This window comes from Dermacentor variabilis, chromosome 5 (assembly GCF_050947875.1).
Source record: "Dermacentor variabilis isolate Ectoservices chromosome 5, ASM5094787v1, whole genome shotgun sequence".
NCBI lineage: Eukaryota > Metazoa > Arthropoda > Arachnida > Ixodida > Ixodidae > Dermacentor > Dermacentor variabilis.
Window position 1 is genome coordinate 123,636,165 of NC_134572.1, and position 21,575 is coordinate 123,657,739.

Consider the following 21,575-nt stretch of genomic DNA (forward strand, 5'->3'; position numbering starts at 1 on the left):
ACTTCATTCACGAGTGCCCAAGAGAACCATAGAAGCGTGATCGTCTCTAACCGCTGAGTGTATGTCAGATGCTACAAGGACAAGGTGCCATGCTACATCAGGCATATGCCTAAGTGTCTTTTTTATTATTATTAGTATTATTATTATTCATGGGTAAGCCAGGAAACATGTTATGCAGGGACACTCACTGAGACGCTCTTCCTCCCTAGAAAAAAGGCTAATTGCAGTGTCAGTCTATGCTTGGTGTTCAAACCATATAGGGTACTTTTTGATAAGGCAACTCAGCTTTTGATGGCCTCGTATTTTTGGCCGTAAGTCCTCACACTAAAAATACTAGAAGGAAATCTGCCACCACTATCTATGCTCTTCAACAGTACAGCCTTTCATTTAATGTACATACGATGGGTAGTACGTGGACTTTTCTAAACATTGTCCCTTACACCTAGAACAATATTCCAGTTTCTTTCTTAGCTTTACACTGTCATGTCAAATTTGCTGTATGGCAATGATTAGCCTCATCTACCCTCTGATTTCTACTATCTTTTTGTTTTTGGAACATAACAAAGATAACTCTTTAAAACATCTAAACTAATGGTCAGCAGTCGTCAAACACAGTATATCAATGGAGCAAGTGTTTCAACAAGGAGACTTGCTTTGGCCAAGTCGCCTCATTGGAACATTGTTTCCAGAGACCACCAACAATCCCTTTGACCACTACTTAATCACATCGTGTCTCCATCTTTCTGTGATCCTCTGTCTTGTTTGGCTATATAGACTAGCAAGTATCGCTGCTCAATGCAAGCCAATCCTAGCAACATGCAGACTCAGAAGAGTCAATAGGCAGTCAGTATTTCACAATAGAGTGAAGTAGATGTCAATGCAGAACACTCAACTGCTAAAAAGAAATGTTGCACAACTAGCAAGCAAGAAAGCTCAACCACAAAGAATTAAAAAAGAAGCTGCAGTCTGCCTTCTCAACAATGCCCTGCCAAATTGTAGAAAAATCCATGTAACTACTGCCAGCCATAGCCATAATGCTCAACGACTGCAGTGCCACAATTTCCCTCTATTAAATGAACAGTTTATCCTTAATTTAGGTGCCACTGTGTTTATTTCCAGTGGCATAACAGGCAACCCATAGCGTTTCTGACAGAGTTGATGTCTTTTTTTCCAGCATTTTGCGTGGCCCTCTCCCCAAGAATGGCAATGGAGTATGCATCAGAAGAAATCAAGTTTTCTTAGAAGTGCAGGTGTCTTACAAACACTGAAACACACCACACAAAGAAACCACATAAGCCTGGGTGTGCTTGGACAGTTTATACACCTTTCAAAGTACAAAACGTCTTTGGATACATAAGTATTCTATGCAGTACACCTTGTTCAGAACATGAAAATGTCATTGCAACTGTGCGTACTGATATTAACAATAGCCAAACAGTATGAGTGTACATAAAGGAGGTAACCTGCCATGCCAAAAAAGTGCATTGCATCCTTTGAGCATGACCTTGAGCAAAACATAATACTGACTGTTCATTGCTCATTTAAGTAAGACTAATGAAGAAGCAGGAGGTGACTCACTACAGCAAATAGTGACCAGCACAGCTGTTACAACAAATGCACAAAAAAGAAAACTGAGAACAATTGGTTAGGAACTACTCAATATTGTAAATATACGGATGTCATCACATGCACTGCGACATTCAAACACTTTAAGGCAGAGTAGAGATAATCTTAACCGTGTCACAACACTAACACTGGCATCTCGCCTCTTGTGTTCTCGGAGTTGCTTCTCTGTGAACAACAGAAACCTGCAGTATAAGGTCAGCAAAGCGGGGTGCATGAAGACCCGAGATGATGGCAACGAAACTATGCTTGACTACCATTAATGTGACATTCACTGTGCATGTTGCAGTTGTACAGTGCGCAAGGATGCCATCCTTTGCTAGCAATACCAAACAGCACCATGGCAACAAGAGCAGTTAACAAAAACATTCTTTAGTGCCATGACTGTCACACAATATTTAGGAAGATCTTATCAGTCCCTATATGAAGTAAGTAATTTGCCTTGACTTGTTTCTCCTGCACAATAACGCAGCTCTGAGAAGCCATCAAAATCTAGACTGATTTGTTCAGTACGTAGTGGATGCCATGATAACCACCGCTCCTTACGGCTGTGTGGCAAGAAGTTGGAGTATCCTGAGTCTCATGGTGATGCAGGCTTGATGCCACTTGGCCACAGGAGCACTGAAAGTTCATTCTCCGCAGAACCAACTGTTGTGTTGTCTGCTACAAGTATATTCAAAAATAATTCGAGAAGTGTGCCAGCCCATGCGAGTATATGACCTAATTTAAACAATTACAAAAACAGGAAATGGTGCCACAAAACACAGCGTGACACACAGGAAGAGTGATGGATAAAAACATGAAAATGAAGTAAACATGCTCTGCTACGACATCACCACAGGACAGGGGGTGTGGCAGAGGGATGTGATGACATTTCAATTTACTCATCATAACACATATCTCTGACAAGGTAACATGTAGAACAACAAAGGTTTACTTTACTTTCACTCATAGGGAAGACTTCCTGACCAAAGTGCCAGCCAAGAAATTTGCTAAAGTACAACACATGTCACATAACAAGAGATGCTATGTATATACAGAAGCTGTATGCTGACTATTCAGAGAATAAAAATTATTTTGCTAAAAGAAACCAGGAAAAAAAATGAGTGGTGCACTGCTTTCATTGGTGAAAACGGCTACACAGCACACAGAGCATTAATACAAACCTAACAGAAGCAGGTCAATCCAGGTGTTCAGTCAAGAAAGCTTGTGTTATCTCAATGCCTTCACGATTCACACAGAAGTGACTTTAGCAATGGCTGAGTCATGACTATAGTGATGGTCCAGTGCCATGACATGTGACACAATGCTGCCAATGTATCCACCAGGAATGAGGCAAGCTGTTATAATCTCGACTATGAGGTTGTAATGAAGTCGTGAAGAGGTCACACTGAGACCTATGGCCACAAAAACTTGTTCCTTTCGCAAGGTCAACCAGACATCTTGACTATCTGTTCAACTTGACTGTGCTCGCATGCTTGGTTGAACAGATCACCCTACCCTGCTAATCACTGAACGCAGCCTGACTCGTGAACATTTAAGTGAGCCTTGCAACCAGTATCCAGCTGAAATGAAAGCTAATGTAAACGCCACTATGACAGCATGGCTACAAATGACGAAACATGAAACAGGAGCAGAGAAATAGGTAAGCAACAAACATTCATTTTTACAAACTGTTAAAAACCAACCAGCACAGCAGGAAAACAAACATCACTAAGTGTTGTCCCATTTTCTATTATCCCTGTCTGTCATTGCCATTAAAGGCCAGTGTTTACCACGTGGCCAATGCTGTCATTCTACTTAATTTCTCATTCAATTTCTCGTTCGGAGGGCTCTCTCGGTAACAAAAGCATATCTTTCACAATTAAAGTGTGTGTGAACGACATGATATGTACACCCTTCTCTGGATCATAAAATAGCAAGGTCATTTCCTCAAAGGCAACAACAGTTAGTAGACGCTCTTAGGCAGGCTGGTTTTACGTGGTAAGGCATTACATGACACCCTGTTAGCAGTAACAACTCCTGAAAGCGATATCTAAACTTCTGTCTGTTTAAAGACCAACCTACACCATTCCACCATACATTACGTGTACTGCACTGAATCATACATATAATTGCAATCCTCCAACTTTGGCCTCACCAAGGAAATGCATAGTTTCACTGTAAATTGTCAACAATTATATAATGGTTTAGTGATCCTCGTAGATAAAAAAGGCCTCTTCCATTCAAAAGTGGTGCGAGTGTGTATGTGATGCACTCGTCTAGTGTTTTCTAGTCGCTGTATAAGATTGGCTCCATAAAAACCACCCCTAATGTTAAGTAAGCGTCGGCTGTATAGTGAATTTATCAAAAATACTCATTTGACACCCAGTGTCTCCATACGAAGGGCAGCCCTCAGCATGTTGACACAGCACTGAATGCCATCTTGGGCCTCACTTCCACGAGGAAATAGATTAAGAAATCCATGTGGCAGGTAATCCAGCACTTTGACAGTTATTTGGCAGCCCAGGGCACGTAACTTCTTGGCGAACATGATCATGTCATCCAAAGTTGGGTCCAGATGAAGGCACTGAATGCAACACAGAACAGAAAAGGAGTGTTTATTGCAAGACCAGGAAAATCAACTTTAAAAAAAATCCTTCATAGATGTATGCCAATTTGGTCAACTGGTACATCAAAGAGAGCAAAGCTGTACACATGAGTTATAAGTATCAGAGGTCTGTTTGCAGGTTACTGTTAGTGATGACTCATCCCCAACACCCTGCTGCTCATGTAGGGCTCCCACACAGACTGTGTTGCTGATTACACCATCAGTTTTTACCACCACAGGCCCACAAACTTCTAGCCGACCTCCTGGTTGAACATGTAAAATGTGATGCACAAAAGAAAAATTAGATTACACAATGACTAAAAAAAACATGGAAAATTTTTATCTATTCGAGTATGGTATACACAAGGTATGTTTTATTTTATAATCATCGATAACTACATTTAAGTCAAAATTCAGGATTCTGACATAGGTTGCATTGCTGGCTGAAACCGAGCATGCGGCCACCCATGCTAGCCTTCACCGCATAAAAATGAAAACAGCTGTGAAACTACCCTGAACAGCCTTGCTGTAAATGAAGACCATGATATGTAACCAGGGTGTCTACCAAGTTGACATCTTCAAGTTCCCCGAGTTTTCCAGGTTTTTCCTGAGCGATACAGAACTTTATTTTATGTCAAGACAGGCTGACACGATGTCGTCTGATGCTGTCACTCTCAAGTAAGCATTTTAAGAAAATAAAAAAAAACAATCCAGTTTGAATAGTAAGGAGTAGTGTTTATTTTATTCAAAACAAAAAATTGAAGCCAGGGAATAGTAAAATGCACAGCAAATATCTTCGAAAAAGAAGAATGGTAAAGGCCATTGCAAATCGAGTTGAACATCTTCAAATACAAATAAAAAGAGATGCATACAGAAGCAAATATTTTCGAAAATGAGCTATTTCTATCAAGTGATAGCAAGATCATTGGTATTAGGCCTGAACTTTGTCACAAGTGAGATTTTCTCAGCAGTTGGAAAGTCAACCTCAAAGTCAACCTCAACTGTCCTCACATACTCTCAGCCCACGCACAATGCCTCTGTTTTGTGTTTCACTGCTTTTGAGAGTTTATTTTGGTTTGAGGGTCACCTGCATCTTTCCGTCAGCCAACACTGCTTTTTGAGCTCAAGCTCCTTCAAAGTAGAGGGGGCACAGTTCCTTTCCCGATCATTCCTGAATGCGACAGTCATTTCTTTCCTTGTCCTCGTTCCACCGTGAGTTTGCCATATGGACCATTTGAAGCACCCTCTTGGTCAGTTGTACAATCAACATCCGACTTTTCGGACTCCCTAGGGGCCACGAAAACGTCTGAAAATATGGATGCATGTCTTTTACTGCCCTCAAGGGCTCAAATTGTCACAGGCACGTCAGAAAAAGCTCTGTACACCTATTAGGCACATCGATGCTCGTACTGTGAAAGGAGACGGTGGGTGCAAGCGTGTATAATTATGGAATACGTGCTGTGCCCTGTGATGATGATGATGATGAAAAACTTTATTTATCCCTCTTTAAAGGGAAGGGGGCAATGGAATAGAGGGTGGGGGGAGGAACTACTTGAAGTAGGCCTCCTTTAATCCTCTCAGCCCACTCCAGGATGGCCTCCTGAAGATCGGGCCTGGAGCTGCGCAAGGCAGCCTCCCACTGCTCCTCACTAGATATTAATTGCTTGAGGAAAGGGGGAAGGGGGTGCTTAGGGCACCCCCACATGATATGGTGACAATTGCCCTTCCTACGCTTAAGCTTCACCGCAATACTCCACGTATGCTTCACCGCGTAACATTCCTGTCCCGAGGCGAAGCTGTGATTTGGGAACCGACATTATGCCAGGCGCCATGCTTTCTAAGCTTCGAAACCAATCGTGAGGTTTACAAAGGTGAAGTCGGTGCCATTACTGACAGCAGCGAATTCTTTCAATGAGAAACATGGCACCGAACGGCATGAACAGCAGACATCGAAGCAGCTAAGCCTCGCGTTGCCGCGGTGGTGGCTACGGCTGCCAGCGGATCTGCGTGCGAAAGCGCTGGTTCAAGGTGGCGAGATAATCAAAACGGCGGTGTTGGCTTTGATTAATGCCGTTTAGGATCTGCGGTCACGGCAAAAAGCCCGGAAAATCGGGCAGTGAAGGGTTCTTGCGTCTGAAATTACAGACATTCTTATACATTGCACTCTAGGGGCACGTGGTGGTGCCACGAAGCCGTCCGAATTATCGGGCATTTCCCTAAAATCGGGTGTCCAGAAAATCGGTCATTGTCTGTGCACTGGCAACTCCTCCAGCCGACGACACGGTGTCAAAGACAACTCGTTACGAATCCTCTCTTTTACTCGAGCCAGCACTAGCGTGACTTTCGTTCCCTTTCAATAAAATGACTGCTGATTTTCCCTGATTGAAGCACAAATTACCCGAGTTTTCCGCGAGTATTTCCAGGCTATTCAAAATCCCTGAGATTTCCCAGTTTCCCTGGTTGGTAGACACCCTGTGTAACAGTAACATGTATTTGTGCATTACACACATGGTGCTAATTTTATATTCCCCCCATGGGTAAAATTTATAAAACAACAATAGTGCAATTATAATGTGAATTAAAAAAATGTAATAATTCAGCCTTATCCAGGACCTTAGAAGGGGGCCTTTTCCTAGCACAGAGCAATGAGCGATACATTAATGCAATCCGCGGATCAGCATGACAAAATGTCCATTGCACCATGCGGATTATAATTGAAATCACAATGGGCTGAACCATGATGCCAGAAGCTCACAGAATCACCAAGACACATTTGCACAGTGAGGCCACATGGCTGCGTGTTGCTCTTGTAAATCTGTCCACAGAACTTAAAGAGCCTCGCTAAACTGCTGTATTTTCACCCCTATAAGTTATTGGACCCCATACCCTTCAATGAGCTAAATTGAATTGGCTGTCTGAAAGCCTGCGTCTCCTGTCATAAAAAAGGTTCGCTTTTCCGCAATGTTTAGTCACCTTGCGGCTGAAGTGCAAAGCAGAAGATTCGGGGCATAGCCTATGTTCAGGGGTGCGGGGATCTTCACGCTATTCGCGTAATGCGCGCCGATGGACGCGCCACAGGTGGCGGCCTTGTGCAGAGCACTCGGGAAAGGAGTCAGCCGCGCGCCGTAGTTTGCTGCGTCGCTGCTTGTGCTTCTCTGCCTTATTTACGTTTTCAGAGCAAAATAAGCTACACCCTTTGCATGTGTAGGGTGGCAAAAACTTCAAGGAATCTAGAAGAATTGTTGCATGGTTGGGGGCTCAAATACCGGCAAGAACGTGCCGGCGATACAGTTCTAATCATTCCCCACAAAGCCTCATCAGCGGAGGCAACGGTCCTTCTACAGTTCCCTCAAATTTTCCGTAATCTTTGCCAACGCACGCAGCTTCCTCCTTAAACGCGATATTCTGTCTAACCTCGTGTTGTCGTCTAACCGTAATTTGCTGATAACTGAAACCTAGCTGACTGATGATATTACCAATACTGAGGTTCTTGCTGACTTGCCGAATTTCTGCCTTTACCTGAAAGACCGCGAAATCTCACGAGGTGGTGGTGTGCTAATCGCCGCGCATCACCATTTAGCGTGCACGCTTGCAACTTGGAAATAACATGGCTAATATGCCGCGCTTCACCACAGACTGTTCTCTTGGGCGTTTTTTACAGACCACCACATAACACTCCTGATTTTTTGCATAAACTATCGCATCTTGAGCAAACTTAGTGAAAAACACCCGAACGCAAAAATCCTGCTTTTCGGCGACTTTAATTTTCCACAAATCAACTGGACTAACAGTAGTGCTTTAATCATAGGCAATGAAGCTGCTAAAGAATTTGTTAATGTGTGTCTTAGTTTCAGTCTAACTCAACTTGTGCTAGAGCCTACGCGGGTTACAAAAGACACATCTAATGTACTCGACCTTGTACTAAACAGCCATCCTGACAGTCTATCATCCATAACTTACCTCCGTGAGGTAGGTGATCATAATGTAATCCATGCCACCTTCACCTTTCAACCCATGCGACAACAAAAATCCAACAAAACTATATGCCTATATGATAAAGGGAACTACGAAGCTATTAATTACGAGTTAGGCGACTTCTTTTCAACTTTTGAGACATTATTACATATGCACTCGCCTCAAGAAAACTGGACACTATTTAAAAATAACGTTAATGAACTCGTAAACAAACATATACCAAGAATAACTATGCACACTAATCAAAATAAACCATGGTTCACCAAAGCTTTAAAAAAGCTTGAAAACCAAAAGAAACGTCGCTTCCGGCTAGCCACGCGTCTTGGAAGCACCGAGGCCTGGTCAAAATACTACATGGCAGAGAATGCCTACCTGAGTGCCCTTCGCACTGCTAAAAAATCTTTTTATAACATCGATCTGCCCCAGCTACTTACTCAAAATCCTTGGCAGTTCTGGCGCATTTTAAATCCCCAAGAAGCTCGTACCATCAGCGTGACGAATGCAGCAGGCGACACCGCCACGGACGCCGAGTGCGCTGACATATTCAACACAGTATTTTTTTCCGTGTTTACAAAAGAAACTACCACTCCAGACTTTCCACTACCTACTAACATAACATCGCATATGCCACCCATTGTATTTTCGATAGATGGTATACTATCAATCGTTGAAAAAAAAAAAACTTATGTACTTCTTCTGGTCTAGACGAAATTAACTCAAAGATCCTAATGAATACTAAGCATATATCCGTGGCATGTTTCACTCTGTTGTTCACGCAATTATTGTCTACAGGTGCTTTACCGGATGATTGGAAAGTGGGAAAGGTCGTTCCAGTATTCAAAGCAGGCAACAAAGACTCCCCCTTAAACTACCGCCACATTTCGTTAACTAGTGTTCCTTGCAAAATCATGGAACATGTCATATACTCGCATATCATGAACTTTTTAGACTTGGCAAACTTCTTTCATCCTTCTCAACATGGTTTTCGTAAAGGGCTTTCATGTGAAACACAACTAGCTATCTTCCTTAATGATCTCCACGTTAATCTTGATAAAAACGTTCAAACCGATGCCACCTTTCTAGACTACTCTAAAGCTTTTGACACAGTGCCTCATAACCGCTTGCTAATAACATTATCCTGATTGAACTTGGATCCTCTTGTAGTAGAACGGATAAAAGAATTCCTTACTAATCATTCCCAGTTCATCCTTGTCAATAACGTCTCCTCTGAACCCCTCCCTGTCACTTCAGGTGTCCCTCAAGGCTCAGTCTTAGGACCGCCTCTTTTCCAAATATACATTAACGATCTTCCGCTGCATGTATCTTGTCCTATTCGTATGTTCGCTGACGACTGTGTGATTTATTGTACTGTGACTAACATTTCTGACCAAGCATCTCTCCAGAATGACCTTAATAACATGCAGGACTGATGCAACTGTTGGCAAATGGCCTTGAACCCTAACAAGTGCAAACTTATTTCGATTTCCCGCCATCGTAATCCTTACCTGTCTACTTACACAATAACAAACATCCCAGTAAAATCAGTTCTAGCCTATAAGTGCTTAGGCGTAACCCTGTCCCACGACCTTTCCTGGAATGCGCATGCGACTAACGTAATTTCGTCAGCGAACAAGATTCTTGGGTTCATGAGGCGTCATCTTCGTCATGCTCCACAGCACGTCAAACTACTCGCATACAAATCATTTGTCAGACCACAACTGGAATATGCCGCCGCCATCTGGAACCCTCATCAAACATATATCATCAATGCACTCGAGTCAGTTCAGAATCGTGCAACTAGATTCATCCATTCTTCATATTCATATAACATCAGCATTTCACACTTAAAGGCACAATCTAGCTTGGCATCTCTTGCTTTTCGTCGTCGCATCGCCACACTCTCTCTTTACCACAAATTTTTTTACAGCTCACTAAGCCGCCCGCCTTACGCCACGCCATCATCTTCACGCATGTCACAGAGCACCAGCCATCAATTCCAAGTTTCTCGTCCTCGAACATGAACTGTCACTTTTCAATCATCATTTTTTCCTCGAGCTGCCAAGGACTGGAACGACCTACCCTTTAATGTCGCTGCCATCACATGTCATTCACAATTTCTAGAAACTGTTCAAACTTGTATTTCAATGTAACACCTGCCTTTTCTTGTGTCCACATGTTAACCACCCCTTATGTAACACCCCGAATGGCGTCTTTAAGGTAATAAAATGAAATGAAATGAAATGAACAATGGAACGCTGCCGTTCGGCAGGAAGTTTCTTGTTCTCATCCTTTCCTTTGTCGCGTCGGTGTTTTTTCCACTCCATCATATTTAGACGGGTAAGCAACAAAGTTCGTCTGCAGTACAGCATGCAGTTTAAAGGCATTTCGCTAAAGTTCTGAATGTCGTGTGCCGCTTATACTGTTTGCCGCTTCTTTACCACATTGGGCTAGCTAGGCAGCACAACTGCACGAGCGCATTGTGTAGTATGTTAAAGTTACTGAAGCTTGCAAGAATTGAAATTGTTGGTTTTATGCGGCCCGGTAAATCTTCACACCAGCTGTCGTGCACTTCATGTTCTTGCAACTATTTTACGCGTGGCTTCGCGCATGTTGAACTGTTGCTAGTTGCTTTATGCATAACCCTTGTTGATTTTTTTTAGGTCAGAGGTTTTCACCCTGCCTCGTTTGTAAAGGGCCTAAATCATGATGTGTCTTTTAGGAATGATAACAAACAAATGCTTCTTTAACAGCCTTATTCTTTTCGGCCGAGGGCATCTTAGATATTGTGTTTTTTGGGGGAAATGTGTTTAGAAAATAGGTAGTTCAGGACGAGAATTGCTAATAGTTGGTGCATATGGTATTTTTGTTCTATTTTCGCTGAAAAGGTCGCGCCACGTTTGGGAAGTCATCACACCTCGATACTGTCTGAGCAGACTTACCACGCCGAGTGATTTGTTTGTTTCACAACGAAGTCCCTTTTAGCATGTGAATTTTGTGTTCAACTGAATTCTTTCTTATTATGCTTACGCCGCAGAGGACTAAACCCAGCCTTGCCGCCAGCACTCATCTACTTTGACTGGTGCTGCTCTGCCTTTAAATATATCATGTGGCATCTCTCTCTAGTAATATTAAAAAGAAGCACTGAAAGGTTGGTCAAACTGTAGCTTTGTACATTTCCAAGCAGTTCCCTAGGGGAATTTAAAATTGCAAAAACTGCAGCGGGAGCGGCAGTTCACCGGTGTATATGCAGCAGAATTGTATTGGCGGCACAGCGCCAACATGCGCTTTTATTAACCCAGGCGTTTGGTGACTTCGTTGACTAGTGTACGTGTTTCCATCAATAAATTCGCAATTAGTCTTCTTGAGGGAACTTTAACTGCACTTATTTGGCGATGTCACATGTATTCATCGGCAGAAAAATCACAATGGCATGTGCAGACATCGCACTGTGCGAATTTGTTTGATATAATTGGCCAAGATATGTTTAGTATAGAACAAGAAGCGAACCTTTGGCTTAGCAATATGTCGCTATGGCTGAGAACAAATAAGTTGGAATTAAACATCAAGAAAACGAAGTACATTATGTTTCAACCACGAAACCATTGTATTCGCCGCAATATGCAGCTCACATTTCGAAGAGCTCCGACTGAGCGCGTTCAGACTCAAAAGTTTTTAGGCGTTATCTTTCACGAAACATTGAGTTGGTCCAATCACATAGATAATCTTTGCACCACATATCGCAGTCCATTGGCATAATTGGCAAAATCAGATGCTTACTGCCCCTTTGGATGACAAAGCAGCTTTATACACTTTAGTTTACTCGCGCGTACATTACTGCTTATTATTCTGTGACACAACAACAAAAACAAATAAAGATAGTATTCACAGGCTGCAAAAAAGAATATTGCACACAGTAATCGAAAATGTTCCATGCCAAACGCCTTCATCTCCACTTTTTCATAAGCACAGCATACTAAAATTTAAAAATACATTTTGTAAAAAGGTAGTGACAGTCATTTACGATCAAATAAATCGGACACAGATATATTTAAGGATACTTACTCCCAGAAGACACACATGTATAATCTTAGGAAAACCACCTATTACAGTGAAAGGATTCGGACCAAATACGGCAAGCAAAAACTAACACACCTTATTCCTTCGTTTTTAACCTCCAACAGGATGGCAGTGATGGTTAGTGAATGAAAGCCGATCAGAAGCAATTTTCAAAAAACAGATGCACACTTATCTACTCTCGCTTCAAACATGAAATTTTTTTCTCTCTTCTGCGTAAGACTTGTTTATCTTGTATACTTTTTTCAGGAATGTATTGTGCCCTAAAATTCAGCGGTGAAAATATCTTTTCGATAAGCTCTTGATATCAAGTATGTTCTAGTTCACTTGTTAAAACCACGGCTTCCAACACTTCTTGAGGTCTTGGAAGCAGTTGAAAAACGCTTCTTTTGGTAGGGCTGTCAGCTCCTTTGTCATGGCATCTTGAATGGCCTCCACGCTCCCCATCCAGCGACCTTTTAGGGCTCTGTACACACGAGGAAACAGGAAAAAGTCGCACGGGGAGAGGTCAGGCGAGTATGGCGGATGGGGAAGTACAGTAATGCTGTGCTTGGCGAGAAATTTTGTCACGCTGAGAGCAGCAGTGTGCAGCCTTGCTTTATCGTGGAGAAGGCTCCATTGTCCAGATGCCCATAAGTCAGGGCAACGGCGTGGCAGTGCATCACGCATGTGTTGGAACACGAGGACATAAAACTCCCAATTCACCGTCTGCCCTTGCGGGATGAACTCGTGGTGTATGACACCTCTGGCATAAAAAAAAAACTATCAGCATCGTCTTTGTTTTGGTCTTCTGTCGTCGCACCTTTTTCGACGCTGGAGAGCTTGTGGACCGCCATTGGGCGCTCTGCCTCTTTGTTTGAGGATCGTATTGAAAAGACCATGTTTCGTTTTCAGCAATGATGCTGTCGACGAATACAGCATCCTTCTCTGCCTCGGAGAGCAAATCAGCGCTCCCCGATTCCCGCGTGTCCTTCTGGTCCTGTGTGAAGGAGTGCAGCACAAGCCTGGCATTCAGCTTTCATTTCCCCAAGTCCTCAAACAAAATTTGGTGGCATGTTGTCTTACTAATGTCAAGAGCATCTGATAGCATGTGGACTGTAATGGTGCGGTCTTGCTGTGCAATCTCCCTGATCCGAACCACATTGTTTTCATTCCGCGAGGTTGCAAGGCACCCATACCTTGTGTCGTTATCCACCGACGGTCTCTCCAGAATGAACCTCTTGTGCTACTCAAAAGCTCATGTCCGCGATAATCTCTCATTGCCATAAGTGTCACGACGGAGCTCATACGTCTGCCTGTGTGGCTGTCTTGCCAAGCTCCACACAGAATTTTATGTTTACACGCTGTTCGAGGTGGACGTCCATCTCTCCACATTCACTCACAGTAGAATGCACAGACGACTAGTGACAACATATTTTTCTACATGTAGCACCATGTAGAGGCTGCCACAGCAATTAACATAAATAGCTCAGGTTAGCCCGAAAAGACGGCACTACACATACGCACCAACACTTGTTCTGGGGAATCATTTCTAGAGAAGAAAATAAACCAGTCTCAAAACTTTACGGACAAAGGTTGCATAAGCCCTCGTGGCACTTAAGACTTTGTACTCATCGCAGGTCGCTTTCAAAATAGGGCCCACGCGGCCATGCTATACCAGCCGCCGCCGGAGTAGAACGCCCCCAACTCCCCCCATGCATTGCATGCAGTGGAAGACAGCGTGCTTCCTCCCCACCTTTCTCCTTTGCGCGCGTAAGATCCAAGCCACCATCGTCGGCTCACCCTCGCACGCTTTCCCTCGACACACCTACAGCATACGGCATGCGGCCACAGTGTTATCGACTTTAACTTTATACGGAGCATCAACCCCACATTGACAATGAAAATGTGCCTGAAGTGTCCATATAATTGCTCTCACAATAAAATTCCGGTAGCGAGGAGCGAATGCTTCGTCAGCCTCTCACTTTAACACGTCTCCGAAAGTCGAGATAATGTAATCTCCAGTGCTAAATGCGGAGCAAGACAGTGCCCATGATGCCGCACACGCCTAGCCTTTGCACACGCAGCAGATTATCGCTAAAACATGGTGCGCGGGTTTCATATGCGCAGCCACGGCTGTGCTAGAAAAGGAAACGCGGGCAAACCTGCCCCAACTCACCCCCTTCCCCTCCTCTCGCGCCCACTTGATCGCACGTTACCGCGAGCCAGCGTCCCTCTCTCATTCCCCTTGCTAGCATGGGAATATGGTTCTCACCAATCCATCATACTTCTCGGCTCATCCTCACACGCTATAACTCGCACCCAAAGCATACAGCGCACGGGGCGCGATAGGATCTTACCTCACTTGGACTTTAAAGGGACAGACAACCGCTCGGAACATGAATCAAGATAACCTCGCTGGTGGAATGATTCTCCATCATAGTGGCTAAAACGAGCCATGTTTTTCTCATTAAACGTGGATTTATATTTTTAATTCATCGCTAGAAGTCGAAAAAAATGACCTTTGGTGGCTCACGCGGCAAAAACATGAAGCTACATAAGAGGTCCACCCTGTGACCTTCTACTAGTGTATGCGGTTCCTGGTCTTTTTATTGGTATTGAAGTGCAGTATACTCTTTATTATTATACGTCTTTCCTGACTTACAATGTTCACATAAGCCTTCGTTTGTAGTGGGCAGAAAAGCGGCGCTGCCTTCACCTTTGTTTTCGATTAATTGGCTTGGCTCGTCTATTGACAAAACAATGACGACGGGAGCCAGCCAGTCATGACAGAGGCGTGTACTTAGGGAAAAACGCGCTACAAATATAAGAAATGTCTGTACAACAACGCAAACTTATTGCACCAGCTTTTTACTTTCAAAAGTAGTTGAAAGGGTAAAAATGTAGGTTGTTAACCACAGTTACACTCACTCCTGTGAAAGCGGAACGATGGATGGCTTTGACAATTTGCGAGGCGGGCTATCGATGTCACTCTCACTTCTCAGCGTTGCTGGAGAAGGGACTCTTACTTTTTTAGAGGCTGCTCAGATGGAAAAATTCTGCTTACTAAATATTAACGCGCTTTTGGAAGTAACCGCTGCAGATGTAAACACTACCGAGGATGAGCTTTGTGTTGCGCCATAAAAAACTAGGTCACTCATCCTTGAAAATCGGTTGTCAGTCCCTTTAAACATTAATAAATGTTGCTCTGCTTTGGCGGTCACTCTTGGTCACACAGTGCGCAATTTCAGAGGTGTGTTTGCATGCAGCCACTTGTAATTCAAGCATTCAACCATCTGCGTCCGCGGAAGCTTCCATTTATTTTCGGTATTCCTTCGCGGCAGCAATGAAATTTTGTTATATTGAAATTGTGCGTAAACACACTTCGTTATATACATTGTTGTTCATTGGAAAAGAAGTTATAAAAAGTTTAACACTTCGTTATATTGAGGATTTCTTTATATCGAAGTTTATTATACCAAGGTTTAAGGTAGGAGTACCACGGCAGCCATCTTGCAAGTAGTTCATATTCTACCACCAGGCTACCACCACTCACTCATGACAGAAAAAAATTTTCTTTGCACATTCAGCACAGGTGTTATGACGGGGGATCTGCTTTCGTCGAGAGATGCGCCCCCACCCCACTCCTTACGTTTCTTGAGTGACGAGTGCTGCCTTAGCATACCATCATCATTTTGATGGTGTGCGTACAGTGCAGACAGGAATACAATGTCCTGAACAATGACAGGACTGGTTCCTTTTCACCGTAAAGCATACTGCTGGTCGCTTACATCAAATAGTTTCTATTTCGTAGTAAACAAAGCATGAGGGAACACCATGCAAAAGAAAAGTTCATTCATCCCTCCACCACAGGTGCATCCACGACGATCAGAAATGCCAAGAGCAGATCACTGTGTTCGTCACGTTAGGGTTGCATTCGTCTTTAGGTTCACATTCCGGACCGCCAAGACATACCTGCCATGAACAAAGGACGAGCAAACGGTTTATTTATGGTTGTAAGAACAAGAAGGAGAGTGTTCTGCTGGCAGGACTATAACTGCCTTGCGGACAGCTAACCGCTGAACACCAGCCAGCAGGGGGATAGGGTAAACAACTATGGACAGCCTAGAGTAATGTAGAAAGAGCAGCAAAGAGAAGAGAAAATGGGCTATTTGCAGTGTTTGCATTATTTATAAATGCTGTGGAAAGTTCCATGTGACAACCATGCTGCCTGCCCTTACTTACATGCATAGGCGCAGCCAGGTATCAAACAGTGACTGCTCCAGAAAGTTGCACAAGCTCTAATGAGATGCACAGCCATAATAGATGGTTCAGTGCTATCAGAAGGTGGCCCATGGGCATGGTAGTAGCACTAACTAATATTCTCATGTCTTGTGGCCAGACCTGTCCTGTTCTCCAAGACGTACAGTGTCGTTTTCTATGCAAGCTGTGGACAATAAACTCACATGTGCATTTCGCCTAGTGTCCACGAGCTATGCTATTCTAGTACATGAGGAAAATAGCAAAGTACCGGCTCAGGAAATGCTACAGCTATTGTAGACCCCCCTTCCCAAGGGGAGCATTTTAAGTACAGAGCTCTAAAAGCACAACCTTGTAGCGCTCCCTGTGCAAGCGGCAAAGTTGCACATCAGCCTCGAACACAGCCTGCGGAAGCATCTCGGAATATAAAAATAAAATCAGCTAAAACTGAATAAAATCTGCAAGAATGTGTACAATAAATATGTAAAAGGCAATAAAGATTATCAGTGTTATCTACAATACTTGTGCATATAGACAGCCATTTAGAGCACGTGCACAAACACACAAGAAAGTGTGATGGGGGGGCTATCAATTTTTGCAGATAGCGCAAGTATTAAGTCTGTTCAACGTTATCCCAAAACCAATCACAGGCTGTGTGCAATCCTCGCTCCACCAATGAATTAGCGCACATTTACAGATGTTACACTGTGATGCTGCCAGTGCAGACATTTCGTATTCACACCTGATCAGTTTGGCTGTGCAAAGGGACGATAAAGTGAATGCGCCAATTAAAAGTGTACCTAATAGTATAGGCAGGACCCCCGGACCTAAAAGATGGCATGTATAAAAAATTGAGCAGAATAGCTTAGGCAGCATTTTCCTTTTTTCTCTCAGGAAGCTGGAGGTTGAGGTTTGCTCTACGAGCCTGTGTACCCAAACAACAGAAAAGCAAACTGACGTCCAGCAAAAATTTGACAGTACACAACCCATATACATTGTAGTAAAAAATAACAGTTTATTTTACATTGGGTCACTTACACTGTTCTTGTCCCATTTTCCATATGCAGGCATGAACTAAGTCATCCCCTTCATAAACTAATAAAAGAAAATTGAGACATCCACCCAAACGTAGTTAAGTGCTACAAAGGAAACCCATAAGGGTTCCTCGAAAGAAAAGCCTCGCAGTTGAAGAAAAATTCGTCCGGGTCCGGGGCTCAAACCCGGGACCACTGCCTTTCCGGGGCAGCCGCTCTGCCATCTGAGCTAACCTGGCGGCTAGCAGATAGCAGGGCAGAATCGAATTCATCTACCACTTGAAGCAAAGGTAAGAGTTTGACATAATTGTTCTGCAGAAACTCGCAAGGTGGAGAGAAGTAATTAACAAAAGTAAAATGAGACATCCACCCAAACGTAGCTAAGTGCTACAAAGGAAACCCATAAGCTAAGCACTACTGCAAAGGAAACCCAGACGGGTTCCTCAAAATTGATTACTTCTCTCCACCTTGTGGGTTTCTGCGAAACTATTATGTCACCTCCATAAACATGTTGTTAGCCAAAAATAATGCATGAGCATTACATGTGACTGCATGTACACGTACTTCATTTGCAGCATATGTGCCATGCTTGGTGCATTGTTCTCTATGTTCGGAGGAATGGAGCTTCTATTCTAGTATGGTGTTTGATATAATAACTCTTCTTATTTTCTTGTCCTCTGCACAAGCTCATGAGAGAGAAAAAAAAAAAAAAAACACCAGTGACGGCTGCTCTGGGTGTGACAAAAAAGACTACACACAAGAACAGGGTGAGGGGAAGCCAATACGTAAGACATTGGGCTGCTTGGTGCATGTTTTCCGTGCTACAGGTCGCCTTTTATCTCACTGCAGAGCAGCAGAAACTATGGGCTGGGTCCATAACCAGAAAAAACAACCCGAAAAGGGGGGGTTTGCAGTCACTGCAAAACTGGCTGAATGGAAGGAAGTCAGACAAGTATTACTGGAACACAATGAGCGATCCCTCCTTGCTTCGTATAATATGCAGCTGGCGCTCCTCATTGCAGGCTGGCCTTGTCTTGCCATTGTCATTGTCATTGTCATTGCCATTGTCTTGCCATGCCTTGTCATTGCAGGCATGCCTTAGCCTTGTCTGCACTGCACAGAACTAGCCCAGCAATAGGAATGCAACAACACACGAATGGAATGCATTATGAGTGTGACTAGGGAGCTCTCATTGGAAAGGTCTAAAACATTCGCAGCTGAGGTAAGATGTTCTGACCCACCACATTCGGAAGGACAGCGAACTTCTTGATTCAGCACTTTCGTTCCATCCGTTTAGGTGGTGCTAGGCAAAAAATATCTCTAACTATGAAAATAGTAGTAATTTCTCGGTTTACCTGCAACATCTTGCTGCGATTCATGTGTATATACATAGGGGCCACACTTGCTAATTTTTGAGCGACGCATGCTCAGATATCGGCACGCTTAAGTGTGTGTCAACTTTATTGATATTCACAGTGAAGAAAAATTAGGAAGTGCATGCATCTGCTGTGACATTACCGCTTGCTTTATTGGAAAAGTATATGTTGGGATTTTGAACTGAGGTTTCTAGTTCTTTAATCCAGAACCTCAACCTCATGGTTTCATTAGCTTGCCACAAAAATGGGCACAAGTATGACACAGTATCCTGAATATTACCTAGTTATGGTCGCATTATTAAGGAAAGTATTGAACATACATATGAACATTTGCTTTCCTATGTGGAAGTTGTCTGAGTAATGCTGTCTCCAAAATTCAACTTCCTCTAGTCAATTGTTGCCATGCTGCTTACAACACAAGTTGCTACTGTATATTTGGCTATCTTCAAATGCAAAATAGCACGAAAGTAAAATTCCAACACTTTTGAGATGTGTCTAGGAAATAGATAAATATGTGTTAAAGTTACAGCACAAGTCACAATGCTGCAATTGCGGTGGGTTTCTCAAGATATGGTCACAACAGAAACCCAGTTAGCCAAAACCGTGTATCTTTAGCTTCTTCCTGGGCATTTATTTTTAAAGCTTACATGTACACTCGCATCTAATATATATATATATATATATATATATATATACATATAGAATCTATAAGAACTTATCGTTTCAATGGCATATATGACAACTTTATGCAATAAGCAGAAGAGCTGCCGCATCTTCTCGAAATGTACTGAACACTGAGCCACCGGAGTGGGACCCCCCCCCCCCTTACCTGTATTGGGTTTGTGGTCGTAAATATAACACACAGAGCTTTCTGATGCTGGCAAATAATGAATGAATGAATGAATGAATGGAAAGGCAATTCATGCTGTACTGGTAATGGTGCATCAAATTTAAACATGAAACAAGTCAAGAGTTCGAAAAGGTAAAGTAAGTAAAGAAAGGTGAAGTAAAGTGACCAAGACATAAACCAGTTTTCATTCATTAATATAATAGAACCAGGACAGCAGTTAGGAACACTCTATAAGTGAAACTGTGAACACTAAACTGAAATTATGCAGTTGTACAATTGCAATGATGCAACTACCAGGCAGTTATGACACTTATCTCTCCTTGTTTCACAGCAGGTCAAAAAGAACATTAAATATTAACAGCCAACTAAAACTGAATTCAAAAAAGTGCAACAGAGCTGCCTCAAGAAACTCTAACCTAAGGCAAACTTAGATATATTAATAGGAGTACGAGTACTTTGAGCACATATATTCATGAGGGAAGCAAAAGTAAGACCAATAGTACTGCAAAAAAAAATTATTCATAGCGTGGGCATGCCAGCTGCAATAAAGTGGTATATCCTACTTATGTGTGTTCAATGAATGCAATGTATTGAAGCAATCACATGTTGAAAAACGGTGCTAGAAGAAATTTGAATTTTTCAATGATGCTATTGCCTCCAAATGTTAGCTTGCAACTGTACAGATATCAAGATAAGCTTCAAGAATTACAATAAAAACTGATCATATTAAGCTTCATACATAATCAAGAAACAGTGGTGTGGTCTTTCTAGAAAGACCAGACAAGTTCCTTGCCCTTACCAGACAAGCATTTTCCACACGTTGCAATGGCAGAACACAAGACAGGAAAAACACTCAACCCTCTGAATCCACTCACCAAAAAGTAGGCAGGAGGCATCTTCCTCAGCAAGTCATCTGAAGCCAAGTATGGTGTCATCAGTGGGTCTTCTGCTCGAGCCACCAGCGACTCCAGAGTCCTCAACCTCGATGGATTTTCCGGATGAAACCACGGCAGCGCCTCACGACGAGTCTTGGGAAGCCGTCTTCTGGACGCAGGGCCCGAAACTTTCTCCAAGCTTTGCTTGCTCCTTTCTGCTGCTTTGCGCTGCAACGATGCCGAGAGGTTAGCAGGAATCTCAAATATGACGTGCTCCTCTCCGGCATTCACTTCTATGCCATTCGTGGCTGGCAGAGACGCACGGTCTGTACAGTCCTGGAGTAAATCGTTCCGACTCTTGGGCTGATCTACATGTTGAGGAGACGGTTGTTCTTTCCTGGGCTCTTCAGAGGGCACGCTTGCTTTCAGATGCGGTGTTTCACTTGCAGTCTCATGTTCCTGACCGGATACTGATGACAATGCCTCCACTGCTGTGTGAATGCTTTGTGTGTCTCTTGCGTCCTGCCTCGTATTATGTGGCTCCACACCAACGTAGGCTGCAAAATAACAGATTAACAGACATTTATGCACTACCTATGTCCTTTTGAGCTTGTACAAGTTCTCTGATAAGCCAAGTACTTTAAAGACCTTAGTAGCTTAGATAAAAGCAAATAAAGCTGCAAAGCAGCAGTGTGAGGAGACAAGCTAACTTCCGTGCAGCAGGGCTTTCTCAAAGAGAACAGCCTGTTTCCTTGCAACATTTCTTCACAGTATTCCTTTGCTTCTATCTTGGCTACTAGTAAGCCTTCTCTTTATTATATTTTTAAAGTAAAACACTTCCTGAACAATTCATTACAATTTCTAGTGTTACAACTAACATACTGGTAACCTAGACAGAAGCAAAGAAAGTTGCAGAGGGGCAGTGTGAGGAGACAAGCT

The 21,575-nt window shown here is 43.1% G+C and overlaps 2 protein-coding genes across 3 annotated transcripts in view; one reads left to right on the forward strand and one right to left on the reverse strand.

Annotated features, from left to right (window-relative positions):
- The window catches only part of LOC142583637 (cell adhesion molecule Dscam1-like), a 215,639-nt gene extending 214,138 nt beyond the window's left edge, over positions 1–1,501 (forward strand). Inside the window, exon 38 of the mRNA XM_075694130.1 lies at positions 1,175–1,501. Within this exon, the coding sequence (XP_075550245.1) occupies positions 1,175–1,242 (68 nt within the window). The 3' untranslated portion in view covers positions 1,243–1,501. The remainder of the gene's footprint in view (positions 1–1,174) is intronic.
- LOC142583129 (hormone-sensitive lipase-like) overlaps positions 1,303–21,575 on the reverse strand; it is a 50,792-nt gene continuing 30,519 nt past the window's right edge. Inside the window, exons 7-8 of one of the 2 annotated variants that reach the window (XM_075693458.1) lie at positions 20,637–21,193; positions 1,303–4,192 (exon numbers count right to left, since the gene is read on the reverse strand). In XM_075693458.1, the coding sequence (XP_075549573.1) occupies positions 3,980–4,192; positions 20,637–21,193 (770 nt within the window). In that variant the 3' untranslated portion in view covers positions 1,303–3,979. Of the gene's footprint in view, positions 4,193–15,786; positions 16,217–20,636; positions 21,194–21,575 lie in introns of those variants that run through there. The other variant, XM_075693459.1, reaches the window with a different exon arrangement.